Raw genomic sequence first — 26,378 nt, forward strand, 5'->3', positions numbered from 1 at the left:
AACTCGTTTAAACACTTAAATGTCATTTGAAGCAAAAACAACCCGTGCTCTTCCTCGTCCCTTTTTGTGCTTAGCTTTACACACGGGTCTGCTCAGTTTCGGGTTCCTGCCGCTGCCTGTGTGATTGCAGGGTTTCTCTCTCTTTTAAAGTCCAGAACAACTTTACAGATAGCACCAGCCCCGCAATAGACGGCAACGGTAATTCTCCGGTGAAGTTTTTATGAGGACAAAAAAAGCAACAAAACCGCTTTACGTGTCGGCAAGTAAAGATAGGGAAATAGCAGCCAAGTATACAAGCAAATCTGACAGCTAAGATGTGAAAGCGAAATCTTGCTTGAACTAGTCGTTGTACGTTTGTCTGTTCGAGTCGATCTATACGAGCTGGATTTAGCTCAGCTTCCTGCTTCGACGTTGTTTTCGCACGCCTGATTACACGGCCAGTGAGCCACCCAGGCCCGTTAGGAAGTAGTATGCCAGGACCAACATGCGAAAAAACTACTGGTCGACAATGCAGCAGCGAATTGTTAGTGGAATCACTTATATGAGGTGAATTTTGTCTGCACCAGGATCGCTCAGGCAAAGGAATGATCGCAAAGGATCATTCCTTTGCCTTTCTCCCTCTTTTTTGAGCCATCATTAGCAACGGAGGCCAGCCTATAACAGACGCTTACAATGAAAACAAACAGACGGATCGACGTGTTACCAGCTACGAGCGTTGTCGATGATCGCGCCAGACATGCATATGACACGTGGTACTATTATTTGTTCTGCCAATAAGAGAAGCGACACCAGCCATGATGGATTCATTGAAGAATTTATCTACGTTATGAGTGCGAATGCTTTTATATAATACAACCATACATGAAACTCTTCCTTGTACAGTGTGTATTGCGGCCTGAATTATCCAGCATATGCGTGCTCGCTTGCACCTACACACATTTATATGATACGAACCTGCAGGCAATAAAGAGCGAGAACATGTTATGCAGAAGTAGAAGGAAGATAATAATTACAAAGAGAGGGAAATATTATATGCTTTGATGAATGGCTGCAATGTACAGTATTATACCCCCAGCTTTTACTGCGCCGCAGCTTTCCGCTTCATAGCGTCCGCATATAAGTAATGCCTTAAACGAGCAAAATGTATCGATTTTTTTACGATTTTGCTATGTTTTTAGAGACTTGACTTCTGCACAAACCATCCTATTTAATGGTAGCTAGAAAATTACTTTTCACCATCTGTAACGCCAACTCACTTGGAGCTAAATCGACCGTTGTCACTGATCTTCTAGGTTTCAGAAAAAACAGAAGCGACGCCAACAATTAATTCGATCGAATTTAACAGAAAACCATAAATTTATGATACTGAGTTATATAGCGCTTAAGCTCGATGCATCCTGCGATGGATGGTTAATATACCATAACCAGTTAACGAGTGAACTATATAATCTACTGTGACCACATATATTGTCCTACGTGTAGCATTGTGTCCCGTTGTAACTTAACAGATTGGTTTAAACAAGGACAATTAGCGGTTGCTTTTTACATCTCAAGGATTTTACTCTAGCCGACGTGATCAGTCAACTTCAGAACTAGATCACGCAAAAGTCCTGAAACAGCCTTCTATTCGTCAAATTTGCCTAGCTTAATAGTCACACACCTCCTGGTTGAAGAAGTTCAGGTCAAATTGGTAGTCGTTTTCTCGATAGACAGAAAGCCTTCGATCTTAGCAAAATACACGCACATAAGCTAACGATTTTTCTCTAGTAATGGCAAATCTCCTGTCTGTGGCTTGATGGTTAGAAGCAGTTTCCGTCTTCTTGTATTTGTATTGCTGCTTCGGCCCCCGTCAATCAAACGCATTGCAGTAACAACTCCCGAACACACCAAAATATTGAAGTATGAAGCTTTCGAACACTTGTCTGCGGCTTGGGGACAGCAAGATGGCCAACCGTATAGCAACAAGCTTGGTAACGAAAATTTCCGACGGGCTAGCAAATTTTACCAGAGAAACGTCGGTGTACCAGTATATCCGACGAGGACTTTCTTCGACCTTCAAAGAAGCTGCAGCAGTAACCCGTATAACATAGAGACAAGGGCACGAATCTTAGCTATTGACTTCTATTAGCTTAAACCAATTATATTCCACTTAAAAGGCGAGAGGTCAATGCTTGACGGTAAAATCCTAGTTCACGTGGTAGATGCGTATTGTTTTGAAGCTCATAATTACATTTTACAAAAATATAATTATGTAACGAGGGTGGTGCTTTTCAGAGATAGAAGCCGATGGTGACGTTCTTACTTAAGAATAATGCAGGAACATATTCTTCCTTATGTGAATTTTCTGTGTAAATAAGAACGTTTTCAGTTTGTGCATACATGCCTAAACGTCTGCCAAATATCGGATGCCGAAATACTTTTGTAGTTTACAACGAAAAACCCGTCAGATAAAAATATGCAAGCCTAATAGGCAGATTTTTCCACTTTTGTGACAGGTCTCGGTGCCATGTTTAGCATTGGCCTAAAAGAGCATCGTGGTAGAAAATTTAATACGAGCAATCAAAGGGACAGCGGTAGATTAGATCATAATTGTATTTATTGCCGTTCGTTTCCGGACTTTCGTCCGAGGATTAGATTATGTCTACGCCCAGATTATAATTTAAACGATCTGTATCCTGTTGGTTGATAGACGAACATGTTGTTATTCGTTATTAACCACCCGACGGGGCCAATACGTATATAACAAGAGGAAATTTGTCTAAATAGCATAATACCAGTTAAGGCAAAAAAACCACCTAACTCATCCATATGACCTACTTCGCGCCTTATCTATTTCAGGTATTTACAAGGAGCTATCCCACCTGATAGGGAAACCGGGGTTTTGCATACCCGTCGTCTTGCAGCTGTCAAGCAGGGCTTTGAACTTCTTGGATTTCGAGTTACGGTTAGTAAATAGGCTGCTCAACAAGGTCCCATAAGAGTATTAACCACAATCTTTATTAATATACACCGAAATCGACAAAAGCATGAAAAAATACTTATGCTATAGACGTTCAGTTTAGGTGCACCAGTGTGCAGACTGTATCTCTGGATGGAGAAACGACAGTCACGCAACCGCCCAGAAGAATACATGTCCCTTAAGATCCATTAATCTCTGAATCAAGCCATCTTTCTTACGCCAGCACATCACATAGCCACTCGTTTGCTCGACGTCGTCCGCCAGGTAATTTGGCTCAGTGGCCTTTTTTTCGTGTTGTAATTGTCCTATCCGAGCTTTTTTTGAGGGATCGCCTTCCGTAAACTCCATGTCCTGTTTACCAGACCGCCATCCGGCTTCAACCAGGTCAGTCTACGCCTTCGAACATGTTTCGTGGCCCTGAACGAAAAGTTTTAATGACTTCAAATTGTCGTCGTCGTCGTTGAGGCAATAGACCAGTCAGACGAAAGGGCAACTTTTATCTCTTTTTAGCCTTTCTGAAATGGCAAGTATCTCGACTTCGCGTCGAATTAGAACAACAAAGAAATAGACAAATCACGAAATCACTTCCTCGTTGCCCGCCAAAGACGATCGGAAAAGAACTGCGCTTGCCGAGAGAAGCACCGGAGTACGATGATCAGGTGAAGCAGGTCACAGGAGAAAAGATTTCTCTCAAGTCTGTAAAAAAAAAAAGCCGCGAAACAACTTTTATCTTCAGAACAAACCTGATTATCAATTGAAGGACGGGTCTTTTTTTTGTAGATGGGAAGTGATGCTTGGACCCATTTCAAAGATACGAAAATGAACTTGATGTCTGCGTGTGTGAGTGATTAATTGATTAACGTACGTTGATTTATATTATACGTCGACTTAACTATATCTTGCAAAATGGGTTATTATATGGTTGTGTTTAGCCCCAAAAAATGCATCTGTTGACCTGCAAGAAACGTCATCAAATAGATATTATAATTACCGCATCTATAAAGTGCTTTTTGAATACCTGGATTCAGTAGCATACAGATTTCTGTATCTGCCCGACGAAGTAATGTAGATTTTCATATTTTATTTGGCTTGTCATAGCTCCAAAGTTTTTCGCTATATCGTTAATGACGACGACGACGACTCCGCCCCTCCGTTTCGACGGCGGAGTACGAAAGAATTTTATACTTAAGAGACTGGGTTCTAAGTTCTTGTCAACTGATATGTGTCTCAACTGCAGCGCCCTTTCGACTGTTACTTCACTCCAAGAGCTCTGTTTCCTGTAGAGCATCGAATTTTCCGAGGAAGTAAGCATCTTTAAAAACAGTAATCATAACGTCAGAATACCGGACTCAACTGCCAGTGTTTACTTTCTGTTTCTAGGAAATCGATACAATTTACCGTATTCTAGCATCGATTATCCATCTTGGAGATGTCGAGATCCGGCCAACGGAAACTTCATTTCAAACAGCCGGATGTATCATTGTCAACGCAGAAAAGATCCCTCAAAGTAAGTAACTATTTCCTGAATATGCAGTACTTTAAAATTTGCGAGCTGAAACAGCAAGTCCAACAGAATGAATGTGATCAATCAACTTCCACTCACGGACTTGTTATTCTTAATTTTTTTTTTCATCATAAACACACATTCCGGCTAATTAAGTCTAATAATTTGATAATATCCGTTTCGAAGGCAGAGCCATATTTGACTTCTTTCAGTTTGTAGAAGAGAAGTACACTGCGCTCGTGTTGGTCTTATATTTAGGTTAAAAAAAAACTTGTTAAAAACTAAGTATTGGCTGCAAAGAACCGGAATCATGACCTTTACAGTCAATTCTATATGGAATTTTGACACGATCTTATATTTATACTATTGAAAGGTTCTAAAATCTAAAAAAAAATCTATAATGATCGAGTACGCTCGTTCGGAATCAGCTGCTAGACTATTTCAAAACTATGTCTTAAGGAGTTTTGTTTTAATGTAATGTACCGACTCTAATGGCAGTATCAAAAGGGCATAGTCTGAGACTGCTAATTTTGTTTTTGCTAACATACTACATAAGGTTCATAGAATTCTGGAAAGGGGTTCAGTCCCACGCCTTTTTTACCTGTCCGATTTCTTACCCTCATGAGGACAAGACAAGAGGCGAGCAAAAGGAAAGGAAGTGCCTTTTTCCAGCAACCCTCCCCCACACAAAGCAATGTTTCCCCAGCTTTCGGATGCTGACGCTGCGAAATCTCCTACGAATGCTGAGCACATCGAGTTTTAATAACAAACTAGCTCCCAAGCCATCTTTCATCCGCGCCTGCTTCGCCTGTTTAATTATTCAAACTATGTGATAATCTTAACAAAATGGACGCGCAGCCTTCGCTTTTTTTGATTGTGTTGCCCGCCAGCTAATCCAAGAATCCTTTCTCTCTAGCAGTTTTTTTAATGCCTAGAATTTTTAGGTATTGAAAAATACCTAGGCAGGACAACTCGGAGAGTAAGAAATGCCAGAAGGAGAACGCGAGTTATCGTTGCGACAGTCAAACTACACATGGACACGATGGATTGGATGGACACTGGACATGGCAGTAGCTACTGCTGTTGTCAAATAACTGCGGGAATGCACCACTTGATAAATTTTCTTTAAAGCTTAAAGTTTTTTTTTTTTTCAAGAAGAATGAATTTGACTAGAGTGGGGTCAGGTGAGCTAATCTAAGAGATTATTGTAGTAGAGGAGCTTCTGTCGTTGTGTTTCGTATAAAGGTGCTGTTAATCCCTGATACATACAGATTTCCCAAGTATACGTATCATTGTCGCAAAGCGACCTCGGAATAAAAATTGCCAATATTCTGTATGCGCTATTTGTATACCGCTCTACTTTATTTTATTGATTATATAACAGCTCTATTTTCTATCTGCCCATCTCACTTTCGCGCCTTCTCCAGAACTTCGCGGACTTGATTATTGCCATAAATTTGTAATTCCTTTACTATCAACTGATAGATACTTATCGAAAAACTTGTGAATTTAGCTTTATTACTTTATATCATAATGGATTGTTTCGCACTATGCTTGTAACGTTAATTCGATGGCCTTCAAGGAAACGTTGTTACGGGTGTTTTGGAAAGTTGTCTTTTATATCAGAGTTGAAGCGCGAGTTGGTAGTATCGGCGACATAGCTTAGATAAAAAAAAAAAAGACGCTACTTATACTAAAAGTGGGAATTATTCTCCTACATGTCTCTGTGGCTGGAGCTTTGTCAAGCTCGGCAGTGCCGAGATCAAGCGGTGATGTTTACTCATGGTGACCAGACCCTCGTGTTGAAAGTAAACATGGCTATGTTTGGACACTGAGGCATCCTAAGTTTTCACAAGCAAAGCAGGAGACCAAGCTATGCTTGTTATCTTTGGGTATACAGTCGCTGTGTTGTAGATCAGTCGTCAGATGCCTCGACTATCAGCTTTCACTGCGAGCTGACCGAAAGGCTATTGCTTTCGCCACGGAGTGTTGTGGACTAAACGCATCCATGAGTTGGTCGCTACACTCGAAAAAAGGTACGCACGACTCAGTATGCGCAAACGTACGTTCGACGACTCGAAACAAGATAGCAGTTAACATCCATGATAATCCGAACGCTTTCAGTCGCGAAAACCACATGCGTGTATACGTAGTTTCCCTATGTAAGAGGGAATTTGTTTTCTAGAGTTACGCTACTACGTTACCCGTTGGGTTATCTCTCTCTGTCTCTCATAGACACATTCTTTCTATGTATATATATATATATATATATATATTTTTTTTTTTTTGTTTTAGCAAAAGCTTAGAGACAAAGGTACGTGCATAAATAATGGAATAAGTAATGAATGACGACTGCACGCAAACAATCACGAATGCGTCATCGTACTGTCCGTAAGTTACAGTCGGTAGCAGACAGTCTTATGTTATGACGTTATGTTAATCGACGCATTGTTGCAATAGTAAAAACAAAAGACTGATGAAACAAATAAGTACAGTTAACACATCTGACCGACACTGTTCGCGCAATATACAGTTATACCTAAACTTAATAGAGTACATCTGAAAAAAATTAAGACGGGAACCACTTGCAGTTAATAATTGTTTTTAAACCAGAGCTTGTGTACATCTTTAAATATATCATGTTCTATAGGTAACGCACTCTCGTATGTATAACAAATAGCTTTGTGCTATGAGAGATTTCAATGACATTCACTTCAGACAGCGAGACATGTATCGTTTTTTCATAGGATTACAAAGTAGTGCTAGTAGCAAAAATTATCTGCTTTCTTATGATAACGAGCATTAACATTGTGGGCTGCAATACGCTTTCTTGAAATTGATTTGGTTACTGTCAAACTGGGTTCAGGCAAAGCCTAGGGATACTATCCCTGCATTGCTTTTAAAGTAATTCTGTATTGTGCCTAGAAAAGCCCAAAATCGCTGGTAATCGAAATACACGTGCACATAAAGCTCACCTTAACAAAAAAATATACCATGCAGATGCAAAAATCACCATCGAGAACTTGGAATGACCAATTACTTCGGAGCTTGAAGATGCTTCTTTTAATAAATGCTAGGTCCACGTACAACTGCTGTATTTTTTTTTGTACCCAAAGTTGACGATCTTGAGTTAAGCGCGCTTGCCAATTGAGACCAGAGTGTAGGATAAAAAAATTTAATACGGTTCTATTACAGGAGGTCCATCTAGCAAGCTGCACAATGCAATAACGTTCTGAAAAAATAATACTAAAATATCGTTACCTTAATGCTTAATGAAACGTTTTGGTAGGATGGTGTACTGGCTAGTTCGAGAGGAAGAAGAGACAAAGAAACTCAAAGACGATTATAATCGTATTCACATTTTTCCATTGCAATATGGGCGCTAGCAATATTTGGTACGGCTTATCATATGCATCTTGCTTGATTCTTACTTAATTAAATTATTTACCTCTCCGAATCTTTCTTAGCACTTCCGGTGATAGATGATTATTTCTGTTGGGTTTACTTGAAGGCAAGAAAAAGCGTAAAAGTTCTCAAAAGACCACGCCCCCTTATATTCAAACGATCGATGGGCAGCGTCTCTTCTAGTAGAATATTATAAATACAAGGACTAACACCCTTCAGCTAACGGGGAAGTAAGTCTTATACAGTGCATACATAAGAACTCTATTACTGTGGTATAAGATGAAGATAATCTCGAAAAGGATGAACACATCTATGTCTGCCCATCTCAAACTGTGGTTCGACTTCCTAGACTTAAACACAGCACTGGGCCAAAGCAAACTGCCAGCGGGGAAAGGGGGGGGGGAGTCATATTTATGACGGATTCCTGAGTTATATGGACTCCGACCAGTTGTGATGAGTGTAGACGAGCTGTGAAGCGATTATTGCACCATTGAGCAATTCATAGAGACTCATGGACCCACAAAGATCCCGTTTCTGGAATCCTTTTCTTCGTTCGTCTGCTTACTGCAACCCTCAATTTACGTACACTATACGTTATGGCCATTGCTTTAAGCTGACTGACGAACAGGAATGGTCATCGCAGAAATTACGACTGCACAACCGGATAGATAGGTCAAGTGCGTGCTGACATATTACGCTACGATGTGGTTTGCCCGTTGTCTCTGACGCCTTTTTCAGAGGGGTAAAGGGGCGAAAAAGAAAACTTCAGGGAGTGGCCAGCGGTAATAAGGAGGTGAACGGCGGACGGCAACTCTCTATGAAGGGTTTAGTCAACGACAGCCTCTATACGATTTGTCCTCTACATCGCACCGCATATCACGTAGTAATGGCAGTAAATTGTATATTTCAAAAACATGGCGGATGTATAGAAGACAGTGCCTATAACTAGAAACTATCACAACGATCTAACTAGAAGCGGTTTATAAAAAGTAATATCGATCATTCCGGAGGAACTGAAAAGCAGGACGCAGAGAGACTGGCAACTGATGTTGATTATGTCTTCAGTTTCGTTTAGGACAGAGAATAGGAAATATGGCGACATGTACGAAATCAACAGAAACTTCATTCTTGTGCATCCAGGCGGGCCTACAAGTTGAGTTAGAGCTCTTCCCTTAGGGTAACTGGAATAAACTTATTTAACCTAGTATTAAGAAAAGTTTTAAGAATTACGCCTTTGGATTTCTTCTAGTATACGTACACAAAGGTGCGGAAATAAACACATTCCTTAGTCTCTTTGGAGTGCGCAAACTTGTTTCAGAAAAACTATCCGAATATTTTCAAGAAGTTAGTATGTCTTTTGGGCAAAAAGTCACGCTCGGAAACAATATGATAGTTCCAATAGTTGGTAGAAAAAAGCGTATTTCGGGGTTCCTGAATGTAAAGGACCTAATTTTTTTTGGTGAAATGACTTTGACATAGTTCGGCCGATCTATAAAATAAGGCGGCAGTATTTTTGCGTGGCAACATAAATATCTGAAAAAAAACTTATATTTTTGTGGCGAGAGATTATAAGCTATCATATTTAAAGAGCTTTTCTGCTCGAAAGCGGAACAGTGTATACGAATTTACATGCAAAGATTCCTTATTAACAATTAGGTATAGGTGGAGCAATTTACGACAAGATTATGCTGTGTTGGGTCACTTCGACTGTTATTTTTCAAAAATTTAAAGAAGTGAAAAAACAGTGACAAAAACAGAACTACAAATCTGTATTTGTAACGTTGGTCTTTAATCCTTTCCGATAGGCCGCCGCTTATAATAAACTGCCGAGTAAATCGGATATAATATCCTAGACTACTGACCAAAAAGGCCCTACTAGAAATAGAGCAATTAAAAGCAAGGGCAATATCTTCTCGGGAATGCGGCTATATTTTGACTTTATATGGCCTAACACGTTAAGGGCTAAGCCTATTTTTATCGGCCGAGAAGATGAGAACGAGAGATGAAGGCTCCTGAAAAGAAATGTTCAACACATAAATACGCTTTTTTCATGCAGAGATTAGTAATGCGACTGGAAGATTCTAAAATCACAGGAAGGATGAGCAAGTGCTTTTAAAATAAAGCTTATATTTGGGCAATATGTTGATTCTCGTTGAAACCTTAATCAGCTTCCGTGATAGAATGTTAAGGATAACTGGGTCAGAATCTATTTTATTTTGATTCAGGTAATTTTATCCTGCATTTCGCGAAAGCTACCATAGGGATTTAGGGACTCGACAGATCATCCTGTAAGTTGAATGCTTCACTCCAAGGACTACTTTTCTTTCACACAAGTACAATATCGTTACTGCAGTTCGTCGAATTAACAAAACGACTTGTTTTCTGTGTAGTTTTATACAGGTATAGTACGTCCAGGTTGATTACTTCATCGTGTAATGTAATCTTCCTCAGAAGCCGTATTCGATGCTCAAACAAGATTTATTATTCAGTAGTAGGGTGCTCCCTAAACGCATATGTTTTCGGCCGTAACCGTTACGCCGTGCCAATAAATACTAGTAGGCATTCAATCTACATTAATATTGCTAATTTGTCAAGTCAATGTTAGTTATGTTTTCACTTCACTACTTGGAAATTATCTCTCATATTGAGAATGCATTGGCCTTTAAAGCTAGCCGTGTTACTATTATTGGATAATTGGTAAGGGTGAAGTATCCAAAGGCAACAGAACACGAAGTAATATACTTTCGCCCTAGCCTTCGTGAAGTCTGCAGCGCCTTTGTATTGCATTCCTAAGCTGGAATCCGCCCTCCACTGTTCGCGGTAGCCAATGAGGCTGGACAAGAGAGACAACGATTTCCATCGAGACAAAAAATGGCTGTATCTAAACTCCTATTTAACTTTGCAGGCTATGCTATTTCACTGACGCTATTGTGGCCCTTAATAACGAAACCCTATACGCAGATCTGTGAATGCGCTAAGTATCTCACTGTTCTCGAGGGTGACCGGCGTTAAGTTGACGTTAGCGAATCGTCTATCCAAGTTGTCTGAAACCAAATGCCATATAAGTTAGCCATGTAGTAGTCATGGGTGTCGCAATACAGGCTGCAATGCTCACGAAATTGTCTCGGCCACGATTATGGGGCAGTACTGCATTAAGCGATGAAAGGGGCGCGTCATGTATATGCGTATAATTATTATATGGATGTTCAGAGGTGTGGCGTTTAGATTCAAGCTAGCTTCTTGTCGAATGTCTTGGGTTTCTAACACTGATTTGTTTCCGTTTTTGCCCAACACAGATAATTACGTTGTTGTTTGACTAAATCCCAATAATGATTATTTGACAAGAACAAACGAAAAAACTCCGTGCAGTAACGTTTGACCTTGATTAACGCTTAACTAACATTTCGAAAAACCACTGATGACCTTTCATTTATATTCTCTGTGCTTCATGTTTCGATACCTTTGTTTGACCATTGTCGTACGAGGCCTTTGGTCTTGTCGGGAAATAAGTGCCTTTCAATAGGAGTTTGGTTAAAACCTTCCTTAGGTCCTTAAGTTGTATTGAAAGGATTTACACGAACGATCTATTTTTGCATTGATTAAAAACGGTACAAACCATTTAATTAATGAATGAAGAAACTGCTTTTCTGACCAATTGCACAGTCAGGATTTCAGATCCAGCCAGTTCTCTTTAATGTCATCATCATCATCATTTTGTTCTGTTTTCCGGACGGGCCAAAGCTGTTTCTAACAACAGCCACACGTAGAACTCAATACTGATACGTCTGAATGTGTTATCACGTTCAATCAGCCAATAAAAGTAAAAACAATGTTTTGTCTATATTGCAAAATAACTTGCCTTATCGGTTGCTCTTCTGTTGTTGAAGCTTTTCTATTACTACAGTAGAGACGTGATCCTACTTTTGTCCTGTTGAGTTTGTTGGGTGCTGTGCCGTTTTGCTTCGAGCACAATCTAATTAATGAGATAATAATTTTCTTATTAGAGGAAGTGTATGGTCTCAAAGATGAATAACTTCTTTTTAACAAAGAAAAATCTACATGAAAGACCCATGATGGATTTGTTTGGACCTCTAAAATAAGTGAACAATTTGTTCTTCCAACGGCCTGGGGCAATTTAGGCACGGTCATATAAATTTGAAGAAAGGTAATTCGCACCGTCTAATTTTCCTAAGTGTTCGCTGTCTGGGCTAACAACCGGCCAATGTGTTGGCTACTTATATGTTGTAAACGCAAGATATATAAACGCAATCAGCGAACCCATAAGTGATTGGATAGCTAGAATGATTAGTAACACTAATATATCTAGTCGACGTCAATGGAAAGCTGGATAAACCGATGTACGTTGATTAGGCGTCGCCCGGCCCGAATTTAAACGTCGGTTTAGTCAAGCTATTGTAATCCTTTGTGCTTTTTTAACCATCCGATAACCTTAGTCTGTAGTGTCTTATTCAGTAAATTAATTTTTCTCGTGATGTTTTCCGAACACTGAAACCCATAAATAAATGTCAGTTTCGTGCAAGCTAAGTAGTATTCGTAGAATACGGCCTCAGTTGTTGCAAGGCGTTGTTCCACTAACAAAAAACGGTCCCTCTACTTCTTTTCACCATTATTATCCCGCACCGTTTCTAGGTGTATATTCATTTTCCTTTCTTTTTTTTTGTTGTTGCTCTTTTTTTTTCTCATTGTTGGCATATCTGTACTCTCAGTATAAAGTGATCGTGAACAGTTAGTTCCGAATACAACGCCGTTCACCCCCCTCAGATTGTACTGTCCAGTGTCGCTAGCCAATGCAAGTGCCGGTGATCCTTAGCGGTTAGTTGGGGCAGCCTCTGCTAGGTTCTGCCGCTTGTTTGAGCCTGCCTGATCACTGACTGATTGGCCCCTTCATTAGGTAATAGGATGCGCTCCCGTCCCGTCACCGGCGGCGGCGGTATTAACATCTGCCTAGACGATGAATATGAAGGGCCTCAGAGAGAGCAGCTTACTGCAGGCTCAGCACCAAGAGCGCTAACGGCCTCCAGTGTGCACCGGTGCCTGCAAGACTGACGACGTTGTCAGATCGGTCGGTTGGCCTGTAAAGACTAAAAATGGAGAGATGTTACTGCCTGAGTTGGTAACCATACGCCAGGGCGAGTGCAAGCCATAGCAACCGCATGGCTCTACCCATCGCAGCTACAGTGGGCGCAGAGAACAAAGATGACGAGAAGAAATGATAGAAAGGCTGCCGTAAGGAAGGATTTGGATGGCAGACCAATCTGCTCTGACCGTTGTTTGGGAAGAGGCTCCACTAAAAAACGAAGGGACGCAAGCCATGAGGATGTTTGACTCAGGCTTCGTTCGTAACCCTCGCCATTCGCAATCTGCAACTCTCCGCTTGTCTCGCAACGATTCAACCCGTCGCTCCTTCGACGCGCCAGCGAATCAGCGGCAGGAGGGGCAGGCGGTATCCCTGGGGTCGAATCTAACTCGTCCGATCAACTGAAATTGGGTGGGCTCAGCTGAGAACCCCAAAATAATCGAGCTTCTTTCCAATCCACGCATCATATCACAGTTCCTTCATCCTTTGAGCAAACTCCTTCTCTTTCTCTCTCCCTGCTTCCTTCCCTCCCTCCCTCCCTCCTTCTCTGTATCTGTAGTATCCCTGTATTTTTTGTGTCTTTTTTTCTCAATATAACGGACGGCATAAGATTTAGAACAAGGGTCGTCGTTGTGATTTCTTTTGCGTAAGATTTACTCTTTCGCTTCAAGGTCAGTAAACAGGAATGAGCGTAGTAGAGCGTAGTAGCGAGGTCTCTCTACTCTAGAGGCTCTACGGTGGCTGCTGTCCTGTGACCTGCTTTTGTGTTTCCCCTCGCTCGTACTGCAGTGCCTACGAGGCTTCGCCAGCTTCAACTTTTTTTCCAGATATTATCAATGACCGTCCTTTTGTTTGCTTTTCTCTAGAAAGAATCACGGGTCTACAGTGAACAAAAACTAGAAGCACTTCTTGAGCGAGGTCATCCAAGGGGCGGCTGGGTAGCCAGACTAACAGATTTAGCGGATTGGATCGTGAAGCACACTTAAACAGGCTAACAATTTATAAAAACATATTATAAAACATAAACAATTTATAAAAAAAAACATAAACAATTTATAAAAACATAGATAAGTTAATGATACAAATATTTCATTGTGAGCATCACGCATCCAATTTTTATTCCGAGCGAAGATAAGCCAATGAACAGCTTCTAAAAAAAAGGTATTAGCTTTCTAGCGTTCTGTATGCCCGGGCACATGTCTAGGTAAGCGGTAGTTCGAGGCTAGCTGTATCAAGATTAAGTTTTTAACACTTACATTACGAAACAGAAATAAAATCGACATATGCCTGAAGGTGCTAACAACATCTGTTATAAATATTCACCAAACGTTCATGACATTTTCTGTAACTCGTATACTGATATGGCTGATCGCTCTTAAAATGGTGTCTATAGGCCACCTCATTTGAAGGAACCCGAGCTCTTTATGAAAGATTCAGCATGCATTCATTCATTTATTTATATCTAACGATATCTGAACGACGTGTGTAAAATGAATGAGTTGTTAGTATGTTTTACGCGTCACTAATTGAACAGACTATTATTATGATGATAAGACAGGAAAACGATGTCCTACTTCTAAATCCATCGGTGATAGCGCTGGTACGCGAATAGCGTACTCACAATCCAGATCCTAGAAAGCTCTGTGTATCAGCAGCAGTTAGCTTAGTTCGGTAGTCCTCACAAAGGCCCATGAAACGCAAAGATATGTTTGAAGTTCAACGGACGAAAGCTGTAATAAAGTAAAGCCTAAACTTATACACGCACTATATTTATCGGGCAAACATTTTCTGGTCGAAAACACTGGATTGCCATATCTGCACGTCTTTATGATTCGAATGAGTTTGTCAACGTGAGCTCATAATACACTCACAGAGTATTTGAGCACTGTCTGTTATTAAATCAGCGGTGTATGCAGACGATACCATTGTCGCTAGCAGTTGGGCCTCTTTTTAATCCGGTATCTAATTAAATCTATTGTCCCTTCGCAAATTCTACTGTTTACGAAATTGTTATTTTTTTATTTTCTTTCATAGACTACGGCAGGGAAAAGTCCTGGTATAATGTAGAGTATAGACTGGGACTTGCAACATAAAGTTTATATTGCCAACCATATGTGTAAACTGGCCGCATTTCCTAACAGGAACCTCTTTGTATCGCACAGCTTAATCAGCTATAAATAATTGCTTGGTTTATATCTGATTATGTTTATTTTATAGTCCTAGACTTTATTTGATAATTATTGTTTCATTGTTCCTCATTTTTTGTCTACAGTCGCCAAGTTGCTGGGCCTTGAACCTGCTGATCTTCTGAAGGCGTTAAGTACCAGTTCAATTAACATGCGTGGCGAAATCATTATTCGACCAAGCACTGCACAAGAAGCCGAAACCTCGAAAGACGCTATGGCAAAGGCTCTTTATGGGAGACTCTTTGATTGGATCGTCAACCAGATTAACCGAGACCTCGGCTATAAACATTCTTGCCCTCCCGAAAATCAGTGCGTCCGTTTGTCTATCTGTAATTCACAGAAAACTGGAAAATTTTAACCAGTTTTGTCAATAAGGCATGTTTATTTCGTATGATTGTTAACTGGGTTCTTTCTGTATTTTTCTATATTTAGCTCGGACAAATCGATCGCTCTACTTGACATTTTTGGCTACGAGAACTTCGAACGGAATTCATTTGAACAGCTTTGTATTAACATCGCTAACGAACAGATCCAGTATTACTTCAACAAGCACGTTTTTTCCCTCGAACAGGTATTCATCAATACTAAAGTAATTATACAATCAACAAAAGCAAATATTATATACACTACCTATATTATAATTCAACTGTGATGGGCAACAATGCACAAAACGCGTCTTTGATAGTTCGATGACGAATGTCAGATATCCTGACGTATGAATCTTTCAATACGATAAACTTTACTGTTGTTCCCTAGTCTCTGCTATATTTTCTAGGGTTCAGGTACCCCATGCCCCTTTCCTTTACCACCCTGAACGTCAACAGGTTTTTTTTCATTTTAACAAGCCCTTTTCTAAATAATATTAGTCTCACACATGTATAATGAAAATAACTAAGCGTTGGTGGGTGATCGAAAACACTGCGCGATCGTTAAGCCTAGCATAGTCTCATCGTTAAACGCTGGTGTCTTTGAGGTCTTATATGTGATGCATAATATACAGTAACATAGGAGAATATAGGTTCTAAATAAAAATACGTCTCGATTTTTTCTATGTGTGTCAACGTTCTCACATATTTCTTTGGGGTGTTTGGTATGACGTTTCAGCAAGAATATGCTAATGAGGGCCTAAACCTGAATTCGGTGAGCTTCAGCGATAATCGGCCAGTTCTCGACATGTTCTTGAGCCGACCCATTGGTCTTCTAGCATTGCTTGACGAGGAGTCAAATTTTCCGAAAGCTACGGACCAAAGCTTAATTGGTAAGTTCGTATATGTGCGATCTTGGAAAATGTAAAGAAAGAAACATTGCGTGTGAAGAAGCTGCAAAAATTAAGCTAATTAGCATATCGCTGTTCTAATGATCACTGGTATAAGTCAGTGGGATGGGCTTGGCTTTGTATGCTGTCAAGGCTGTTATACCAGATGCACCACTATGATTAAGATTTACCGTTGGGAACAAGATAACAACCTTTGCAGTTTTAAATAACCGGATTTTTGCAGACAGGTGTTATCCTGCGTGAGATTGCAGAACTTCCTTAGAAAACTTCGAGTCAGGCGGTATTTAGGCGACGGCACGTTGTAACGGCCAAGCCGTTTTTCCAGAAGTCTTGAAAAGGTGCTCCAACGGCAAAAGGGCTTCAGCTTGATCTCTCCTTAATGACTTAAAAAGCGAACTGTTTGTTATACAATAGCTTAACGTGTTTTTTCTAGAGATCTATAATATTTACGTCGGTGTGCAGGAATCTTTTTAAAAGCCTTTACCCCAGGGTCTACCCGTAGCTAAAAAGTACCACTCTTGCCACAAAGGCCTTGAACTCCTTGACCTGAGCAGTAGTTAGTTGACACAATAGCCTTCTCACTTTCGCCGCTCGACAATTTTGGAGCAGTAAGCTATTCCGGAGTGAATCTCTTTTGATATCACTGCTGCTTAGTGTCCTCACCGTAAGCATTTCGGGCCAGATATTGCGTTAGAACACCAGTTGTTTATTTGCTGCAATGGTGCTCATAGAATCCAGTCGACGGTCTTAGCATGCCTCAGTAGACTGGTCGGACACCGAACGCTGTAAACATATCAGCTACAGTTAAACTCTGCCAAAACAAGGTTTTGCCGATACAAATTTAGACGACTGAGATGTAAATAAGTACGATAAGGTCGCGTGCACTTCTGTAAACAAGTTAGATAAGCCGTTCGCCTTCAGGAAATGGTTCGCCCGTCAAGTTGTGAGTAACAATAGGCCATTACATTGTGGCATTTGTCAAACAACAATTTGCCAGCACAACGCTGCGGCTGGAAGCACGGATATGAGAATCGAAGGGGCTATGTCAAACGTGCGTTTACCGGAATAACAAGGGCTGGCACCCAAGTGCTCCCTAGGCGCGCTCACAAACGGTGTGGCCGCTTGCGCACTTTAGTCACAGAATATCCCGGCCAGGTGCTAACTGCTGGACTTGCGTCGCAAAGAAGGGATTCGAATGTATGGTATGACCTCAACAGTTTAGCCAGAGGATCGGTTAACATTGGGACGCCAGCGCGGCTTATGTCCTTGCACAATTCTACGCTACAAGATACAGCTGAAAAGCCGGTCATGTCCGCAGGGACGCAGATAATTCTTATTCTATAATCGGCAAATTGCACAGACGTACTATAGGACTGCCCGAGAAGAAGCATACAGCAAGACGGTTTTTTTTACTGAAAAATAGCATGAAAAGTTCAAAGAGGAAAATATGCTGTCCATGTTAAGGTTGGTGCCGTTTTTTCTGATGTCCTTTCACAGTTTGTGGGATGTTATTGTGAAACAGTACATACCTAGAATAAACGGGATAACAATTGTGATTATTTGAGAAAAAAAAGATATCGATTCGATCGTTGCTTTAACGAATATATCACCAAGTGATACCATACCGAGCTACGCATACGAAATCTTGCTATTAGGCGCGCTTGATGCCTTCGGTGCTTCTCAAATACGCCATATGCTTTCTAAATCAACAGTAAGCGTTACCAATAAAGTAACTGTATTGATAAACAAGCCTGTCTGTAACGGCCCTCGGTCCTGTAATACCTTATTATATACGAATAGAAGATAGATTCGTTTATATACGTTTTTAGTTTTAGCATGCGCTGGCCACCACTAATAGCTAATAAATGAGACTGTTACTTGTCTTATAGAAAGTAGAAGTTTTACATCTAGAATACACATCTAAGTTCGCGTAGATCACGAGATGGACTTAAGTAGCATATTTAATGCTATAGCCTTGTTCAGAACTGGAAAAACAATTAATGAATTAAAGTTTACATTTTTTATTTATGTATCTGAATGTAAATTGCTCAGTGTATCCACCAGTCGCTTCAGAAAATCCAAGTTAAAAGCGCATTTTAATGTTATTGTCTTTGCATTTTCTAGTGTGTGTATATATATATATATATATATATATATATATATATATATATATATATATATATGTATAAGGACCACTACTGCGTTGTTGAATTAGCTTACATTCGTTAATCGAATCTGCTCGCGTGAGCTTCACCTAGATCTAAAAAATGTATTTATTAAACCAATTGTATCTAGTATAAATAGTAGTGTTTCACTAAACATGATCCACAAGCTCTAGCTACTGGCTTACAATTGGGCTGTGTACCGGTTTCGTGCCCCCGGCTTTTCGAAAATATTCTTTAGCAAATTAACTTTCTGAGGTATATTGAATTTCTGTATCTGTGTGACATATAGAAATGTTGATGACGCCCATCCACATGTCGGCATCCGCCTTCTCCTAAGAGGTATCTGCGCTAGAGATTAAAAGCCGGCTGAACTAGTGTAAAATGTCCCACTACTTCCAATATACTCTATGGGATGGAATGTCGAAATTCTCACGGGCCAGCTGGCCGGCTCTACACATCAAATTGTCGGGACTAATCGAAATCGAGGATGAACTGAAGGCGGCAGGACGGGCAGGAACCAAGAGTACCCGCAAAAGAGCTTTTACAAGGCTGTATTCTGTGTGGTGATGTTCTCGATTAGCCTATCGAGGCTTACCACCGTTTGCATGGGGAAAGTGGCTAAGGTCTAAGGACCGCGGGCTAGTCTCGAGAATATTGGTAGAAGGCCACTGCAAAGCAGAGGTGGTCATTGGAAAGAGATTGAGAATTTGTCGACATATATCCAGAGAGCCGACTTACACTCTAACATACTCGAAACCCAAGCGAGCGTCCATTTCTAGCCTTACCTCCTCGACCCCTCTTTTTACACGAATATTTTCGCGAAACCCTAACGTTCATGCCGTCCTCGAGGACATCTAAAGGGCCGGATGACAGGATGTTTCTGTCTCACGTCAGCTCTTCAGGCCTATAGTTCGCTCCCTCTCACACCTGTTTCCTCTCATATCTCGTACGCGATTCAAGCTCGTGAATTAGCTTCGGACAAGGTAAAACAGCGACCGCCGTATACATCACAGTCGCTGATGCAGTTGAGACACAATGGCTGCAGGCAATAAAGACCAAAGGCCAAAGTGGCCAGACAAGATAGAGATAAAGGAAAGTAAATCAAAAGAACAAAGTAAAGAATCACCTAAAACACCCCTATCCTCCGACCACTGTATCCCGTTATCGACATCCTCACTGCCACAGCAACGACGAACACTGACACATCTTTCGTAAGGTTTTGATGTTTCATTGGACGTCGCATTACGGCACTACAACGACCAAACGGCAGCATGAAAACTAAATCGGGAAACAAGGTTCGAGAAGAGACATGTAAGTTACAGTTCTTTCTACCTCTCCACATTTCTGTAGTACATTGCAAAAGTCATGTAGCATACTGGCTAGTACAACTGGTAGTGAGCACTGTTGCTGGAGGTATCCAGGTAACAGCAGACGGAGCCGAACAACCGTACTACTTTCCTATGAGCTTAGCTTCTTCATATTTAGCTATTACAGAATAGAGACCAGTAAGCTTTTTCCACCTTTTCATGGATACAATTCGTCCCGCCGATGCAAACCGGTGACCTGTAAGCTGCTGATCTCATTCCGGTATTGGACATCCGAGAAGTATCAGATAATCTGCACCAAGGTTAGCAGTAGCAGTCGAGGCAGTATGGAATGACTTTCTTTTCACTCGTGCCACACATTGCACTATTGCCATTTGATAGGGTTTTTCAATGCTGCCGATGACGAAAGAAAGATTGGCGCCAGCTCGGCTGAAAGCTTTTCTCAGCCGAGCGGGCTGGCAGGCTATATTGCATTTAGCGCAACCAGCCATCCGGGGACAAACGTTATGCGACCGTGTATGAGCTGCAGAAACGCCAGCGGATGAGAGTGAGTAGGTGGCCGTTGCATCTTTTCTTTATGTTGGTTGTACTAATTTTTGTCCTGTTCCAATTATGGCTCTTTAGCTAAATAATCGCCGGTCCGACAGGTCATGACGTGCTGAGGCAGCAATCGGTTTGAAGTACGCCAACAAAAATGGCAACAATCGCAAATCGCCTTAGCTGCCAAGTTCCGATCCCTTTGTCAAGTCTCAAATAGAAGCTTCTTACATGCGCTCATACTAGTCAATACAAGTACCATAATACTACAGAGCGGACAGCGTAGTACGTTTCTCTTTAGCCCTAGTCATGTGAACTGAAGCTTCACAGATCATGGTTGCCTGAATGGCATTACATTACGCTCTATGAGCGGCGAGACTGACCTAGATATTTTAATAGAGGTCTTCATGAGCTCTTTCCAGAAGTAGAGTTTTGTTTATGAAATCTGGCACTCACCTATTATATATATCAGTAAATGCTCGTCCGTACCCGTATACTAAAAGGCGCTAAAAGTTCTGTCTGTATATCGCTTCGTTAAAAAAATTAATGAGTCGTTTATTTAATCGTCTTAGATTCAGTCGCCCCCTTCTAAATAATCTTCGTCGGATGCAACACTCACTCCAGCATTTTTTACTTCTCAAAATACTTCAAACTCGATCGCCGCAATGGCTGTCAGCTCGATTAACGATTTTTTTTTATTTCTTTTATAACTTATTGACATGCTTTCCCTTCACAATTTTTTCTAGTTTTGGGAATAGGAGACAATCGCAGAGGCTCGGTCCAGTAAATATGAAAGCTGGCGTAACGAATGCATCGACTTTTTTCTGTAAAAACTGCTATACGGGTAGTGAAGTGTGGGCCGGTGCGTTGTCGTAATAGAGGGCTTAGAGCTCGTTTTGCCGTCGTTTTGGTTTCTTGCGTCTTTTTTAAAATCTTTTTGATAGTATTTTTTGGTGACCATAGAGCCGGACAGCATGAACTAATCATGAACGATTCTCCGACAGTCGAAGAAACCCATGATGGGCAACTTGGTTTTGGGCCCTGGATCGTGTGTCTTCTGTTGACCGGAGTTCGTTTTTGAACCAATACTCGAAGTACTGCGTTTTAGTTTACTCGCTGTGGCCTTATTTTTAATGCCTATTTTTTTCTGGCGTTTTATTTTATTTTTTTTAAAGAAAATCCAATACGTGCTCATTGCTTGCAAAACACCCAATATATAGGCTTACAGAATCTCAGCGGAAAACTCAAGATTACATCAGATTCTTATGAGACTTCACCTTCGTGCGGTAAGAGCCATGCTTTTTTATTACAGCTGACGTAGTGTTAGAAGGAACCATCCAGCGGCACAAAAATCCAAACGGTTCACTTGTTTTTGAACAAAGGGTTACACCTGTGGCTATAGTAAGCATGGCCGACATTTTGTCAACCGAATTCTTTCTTTATTGTTCGTTTGATTGGTATCTAACCGTTAAAGCTAAGGTATACTGCATACAAAAATGATTGTAAAACGAACAGTACGCCACCGCTACAATTCGAGCCATAGTATAAAAAAAATTTTGTACACATTTACGTTGCTGTTGCGATCCATACACTGGTGTCTGCGACTTCGTGTTGGGCGTTATATACAGCGTTCTCGCTGCATTCTGCTATCGTAAAATGATCGTAGGAAAAGAATTCTATCGTTCGCCAATATCCGTTTCTCCTTGGGTAAATCTCACCACTGAGGTCACTATCCTCTATCCAGGGCCACATATCCTACCACCGTGTCCGTTACCTCTACTACGCCTTCCACCTGCTTCTGCAGCCTCCTGGCCTTTACTTTGTTTTAGCAAAACCTCGCACATTCACATAAGCACATCTGTTCGAACTTTTTCTGCTTGAGCAAGGTGTTATTAAAGGTCAAGAGGCGGCGCTCCCGCCATCGCACGATGGTGTTTTTTGGCCTGGGGACCTGCCTGATCTGCTGGGCTGTAATGCTCATCTTACTCTGTGCCTATTGAACGTGCAGCTGGACGCAGGAAGCAACGCATAGGCCAAGCAGAAAAAGGCGGTCAGCTACTAGTCATAGAGTATACCCGCTTACAAAGAGTGCGACACAGAAAGAGAGAGCCCGAAAGAATAACGAGTTGCGCAGCGATTCCGTTTTACCGTCTCTGCCCATTATCTTATCTACAGTATTTACATGTACGACTATGCAGCCATACCTACCCGCAGACGGATGTACTTGCGGCCATAAGGTGAATATACAGTGGAAGAAGAAACACGTCACTGCTAGGACCAGGGTGGAGGCGGGCTGAAAGCGTCGAGGCAAAAGGCCGAAGGGGGAGAGGACAGAAAGAGATGCGGATGATGCTGAAACAAGGAGAAGAGAGAAGCCGAACTCGATCCGTTTCCGCCTGTTGAGAACTTCCGCTTCCTCTAAAAATGCAGCCTAGTCAGCCACGTCCCAAGTATCTTTACCCATGGTTCCTTCGTGGGGCTCCAGTCAAGTGGGTGCTTTGCCTCCATCCCTCCTGCGACATCTTGGAGATTCACGTAGTCCAAGAGCTCAGGAACTGTTCAGAGTCCTGTTCCTGATTCAACATCGTTCGGCGTCGCTGCTGTAATTTTAATGTTGATCTTCATATTTATTTGGCTTTTTAAGAACAAATATCAATAGCCATAATTCGCTATTAGGGCATCTGACAGTGTCTCTAGCTTGTAAAGCATTGCTTTGTGAGGAAGCACAGCTTGCATAAGAAAAAACATACTTTTATATTACTATTTGTTCAGTACTTTCAGCTATTTCCTCGCGTGTTGACAAGTTCCCGGAACTGCCTCTTTTTAGGTGTGAGCATCAAGACTTTGCCCCCTGTGGGTGTCTAACTGCAGTGGGTTTTACTAGACCAATTTAAGCTTTCTCTTCTTTCTATTTCTAGTTGGTGCAATCCTATTTGCATTGCTTACCTTAATAGTATCAAGTCACAGGTATCGGAACGAGTGAGTAAATAACATTGCTTTATTGGCTGGCTCACAACCTTATATATTGATTATAATGAAGCTATTACACAATTTCCTATTCACGTTTTCATGACGCTGCCCTTGAGGCGGATAGTTGAGTTACGTAGTCTTAGTTTTGTGATTAGATATAAAGTTGCAATGATGCGTGACCTATAAATTAAGCCAGATTTTGAATAATCGTGAAATATATTGAGGCCACGTCAGCTCATTTACAACGTTCGAATTGGCTTTTGATACATGCACGTTGATTTAATTTCAAAAAGCCTAGACAATGCTGTATCAGTCAATCTAGACGTCAGATTTGCCCAGTTTCTCTTCTGTTTGCTTCTATCTGCGTCCGTCCGATTTCCCAGGTAGATTCTCTTATGCTGTTTCTGTTTTTGAAAAGCACAACCTTGCTGATCACAATTGATCAGTTAGTGCCGATGCCAATCGCACAGCTCATAACTAGCTAAATAGTTGATCCTGATTTGAAAACTGTATGTTTTCTTTTTCTTTTATATAATAAATTAGCCTTTTCAGCATTAGCATATATAGCTGCCTAGGTCTCTTCTAGTTAACGCGCGGTCGTTTGGTAACGACGTTGATATCGACTTTAACCTGGGAAGCAGCTTCTCCAGTCTCTCGTAGGACCCCCCAATATTATTGGCTTGAGATTAATCATGTTCAGGAAAGATGTGGCCACAAGCTCGTACGATTTGACCACGCTGGCCGATCACAAATGGTGATAAATGCAATATTTCATTACCTACAATAGATAAGACAGGTTTTTCATCATTTCTCGTTTGACTGATGAGGCTGAACTCAAATTTTACACAAAGGAAGCTATAAACGACAGCAGCTGACCGTTTCTGAATACGGTAAACTTTACTGGAAGCTTGATCCATGCTCATAGCCCACCCGGCCTAGAGGCAAATCATGAGAATATATAAACAAACTCTAAGCCGGCCATTAAATATATATATATTATAGCTAATTATTGTAACATTGTATCCTCGATCATCTAATTCAAAAATAGAATCATATTGAGCAAACGAGCCATTAAATGAGATAAAGGCGGTAATCTATGCTTGTTTCACCGTTCTGTAAGCTATGATATGTTAAAGAGCATTTATATATATATATATATATATATAACGCTTCGTTGGTTGACGTTTCAAGGAAATAAACATTAAGACAACCAATCAATATCTCTGTATAGAATAATTCTCTACAAAAAAGTTAACCTGACCTTATTTGCACTTTAGTAGTTCATTAGTTACTCGTTGTGTGAATTTAATTAATCTGATCCTAAAAAATCATTTTTAACTCAACCCATTATCTTCACAACTTTTTGTTCGTTTCATGGGGTGGGTCCAGACAAGTTCCACACAAACATTAAATCTTCGCACTATCTCCGGCCGAAGTCGAGTCGGACGCTTCAATTCGCTGTACTACACTATGCCGGTCCAGTGACCTATGACGCGCGAAGCTTTCTGAAGAAAAACCGGAATCACCTTCCAACATGCTTAATTCAGCTTCTCAGTCGGTAGGTTCGAGAAACGTACATGTAGTAACATTCGAATAGTAAGTTATGAACTGGAATATATAAAGGCATGAGGCCGGTAAATCATAGACGACGGCTAGCTACCGCAGTGTTTTTGAAGCGCGGTCCCTAATCTAATAGCGGGGTTTGCCGCGGCTGCTTACTGCAATTTTCTGTCAAAATATAAAGTCAATCTCAATGATTTTTCATACATCGCAATTATATAATGCTTTCTACGGCAGCCGCTGGCAATATTCTGAACTTGATAACAATATTCAAACTTATTAAATTATTTTAATGCACGAGAAACTACAATACACCGGGCTCCAAAGAAATTAAGACGCGTTAACATTGTGGGTCAATTGAGTTGATTCTAGATGTTCGATTTATACATTGACAGACAAGGCTAAAATCCTTATGTATTTAGGAAAATTGGCGCTTGGTCTTGCAGGTCGAGCCTCTCCGTGCTAAGTGCACTGTTTCCTGTATCGACAACGTTTCTGAACACGCCAATTAACGTCGGAGACCCAAAGGTAATCCTAGTTGTTCTTAAAGCGTAACATACCATATACAAAATAGACATTGACATGTACATCGTATATTTATCTGTTTGTCGCCGCCTGGCATTTGCAGTAACATGTTAACATTATAATATACAGACAACTTCATCGTATGTACCTAGGCGTGTGTGCCTTTCAATATTGTTGGCGCGTATTTGCTTACACGCACACTATCCGTTTTTCTACGAGTTTCAGTGATCGACGTTGCGATTGCTGTAGAGTGAGTCCTAGCCACACTCAAACACGCAAATATCCAACTATAAGCCTACCATTTCAGGCCAAGTGTAAGCCTGCTTTTGGCTCTGCTAGTAACCCCTATTTTCCACCCGTGTATATTACACATAAACGCTGGCTCAAACTCTGAAGGTAGGACCGGATACATTATTACACATATATACGTGTACATAAAGCGTGATACTGGGCAAAAGCTGAACATGATCTGCAGAAACAGACTGGAAATTTTTCCTAAGATTGACGCCATAATAAAGTTTCAACGTTTTCAAGACCCAGATACAGAAGTGTCTGGTGTCTGCAATTAGTACTATTAACAACCGCGAATCTACGAATAGCTTATCGAATTTACTATACAACCTGATAATATTTAAATTCGGCATAACATGCTTTTAAAAATAAAACTTCAACGCACTGTCCTCTGTACTCAGTCACTGCACCTACCGTTCTATTAGGGCCTTGCACGTCTAAGAAAAGTGTCAAAACCTATTTACTGTTAAGCTCCAATGCCCTCCTGAGTACCTATGCATGATTAACTTCCAGATTTCTGTCATCGATGGGACATGCCGGTAGTCTACTTGTAAAATAACTGGTGATATATACCGAA

The 26,378-nt window shown here is 40.9% G+C and overlaps 1 protein-coding gene across 3 annotated transcripts in view; it reads left to right on the forward strand.

The window, feature by feature from the left end:
• The window catches only part of ninaC (STKc_myosinIII_N_like and MYSc_Myo21 domain-containing protein ninaC), a 152,800-nt gene that overhangs the window by 98,742 nt on the left and 27,680 nt on the right, over positions 1-26,378 (forward strand). For all 3 annotated transcript variants that reach the window (XM_022813735.2, XM_086974158.1, XM_022813736.2), the window contains exons 14-20: positions 2,839-2,944; positions 4,340-4,466; positions 15,239-15,461; positions 15,585-15,723; positions 16,257-16,410; positions 24,815-24,983; positions 25,432-25,513. In XM_022813735.2, coding sequence (XP_022669470.1) covers positions 2,839-2,944; positions 4,340-4,466; positions 15,239-15,461; positions 15,585-15,723; positions 16,257-16,410; positions 24,815-24,983; positions 25,432-25,513 — 1,000 coding nt within the window. The remainder of the gene's footprint in view (positions 1-2,838; positions 2,945-4,339; positions 4,467-15,238; positions 15,462-15,584; positions 15,724-16,256; positions 16,411-24,814; positions 24,984-25,431; positions 25,514-26,378) is intronic.

The sequence above is a fragment of the Varroa destructor genome, unplaced genomic scaffold, assembly GCF_002443255.2.
Source record: "Varroa destructor unplaced genomic scaffold, Vdes_3.0 BEIS01000007.1, whole genome shotgun sequence".
Taxonomy (NCBI): Eukaryota; Metazoa; Arthropoda; class Arachnida; order Mesostigmata; family Varroidae; genus Varroa; species Varroa destructor.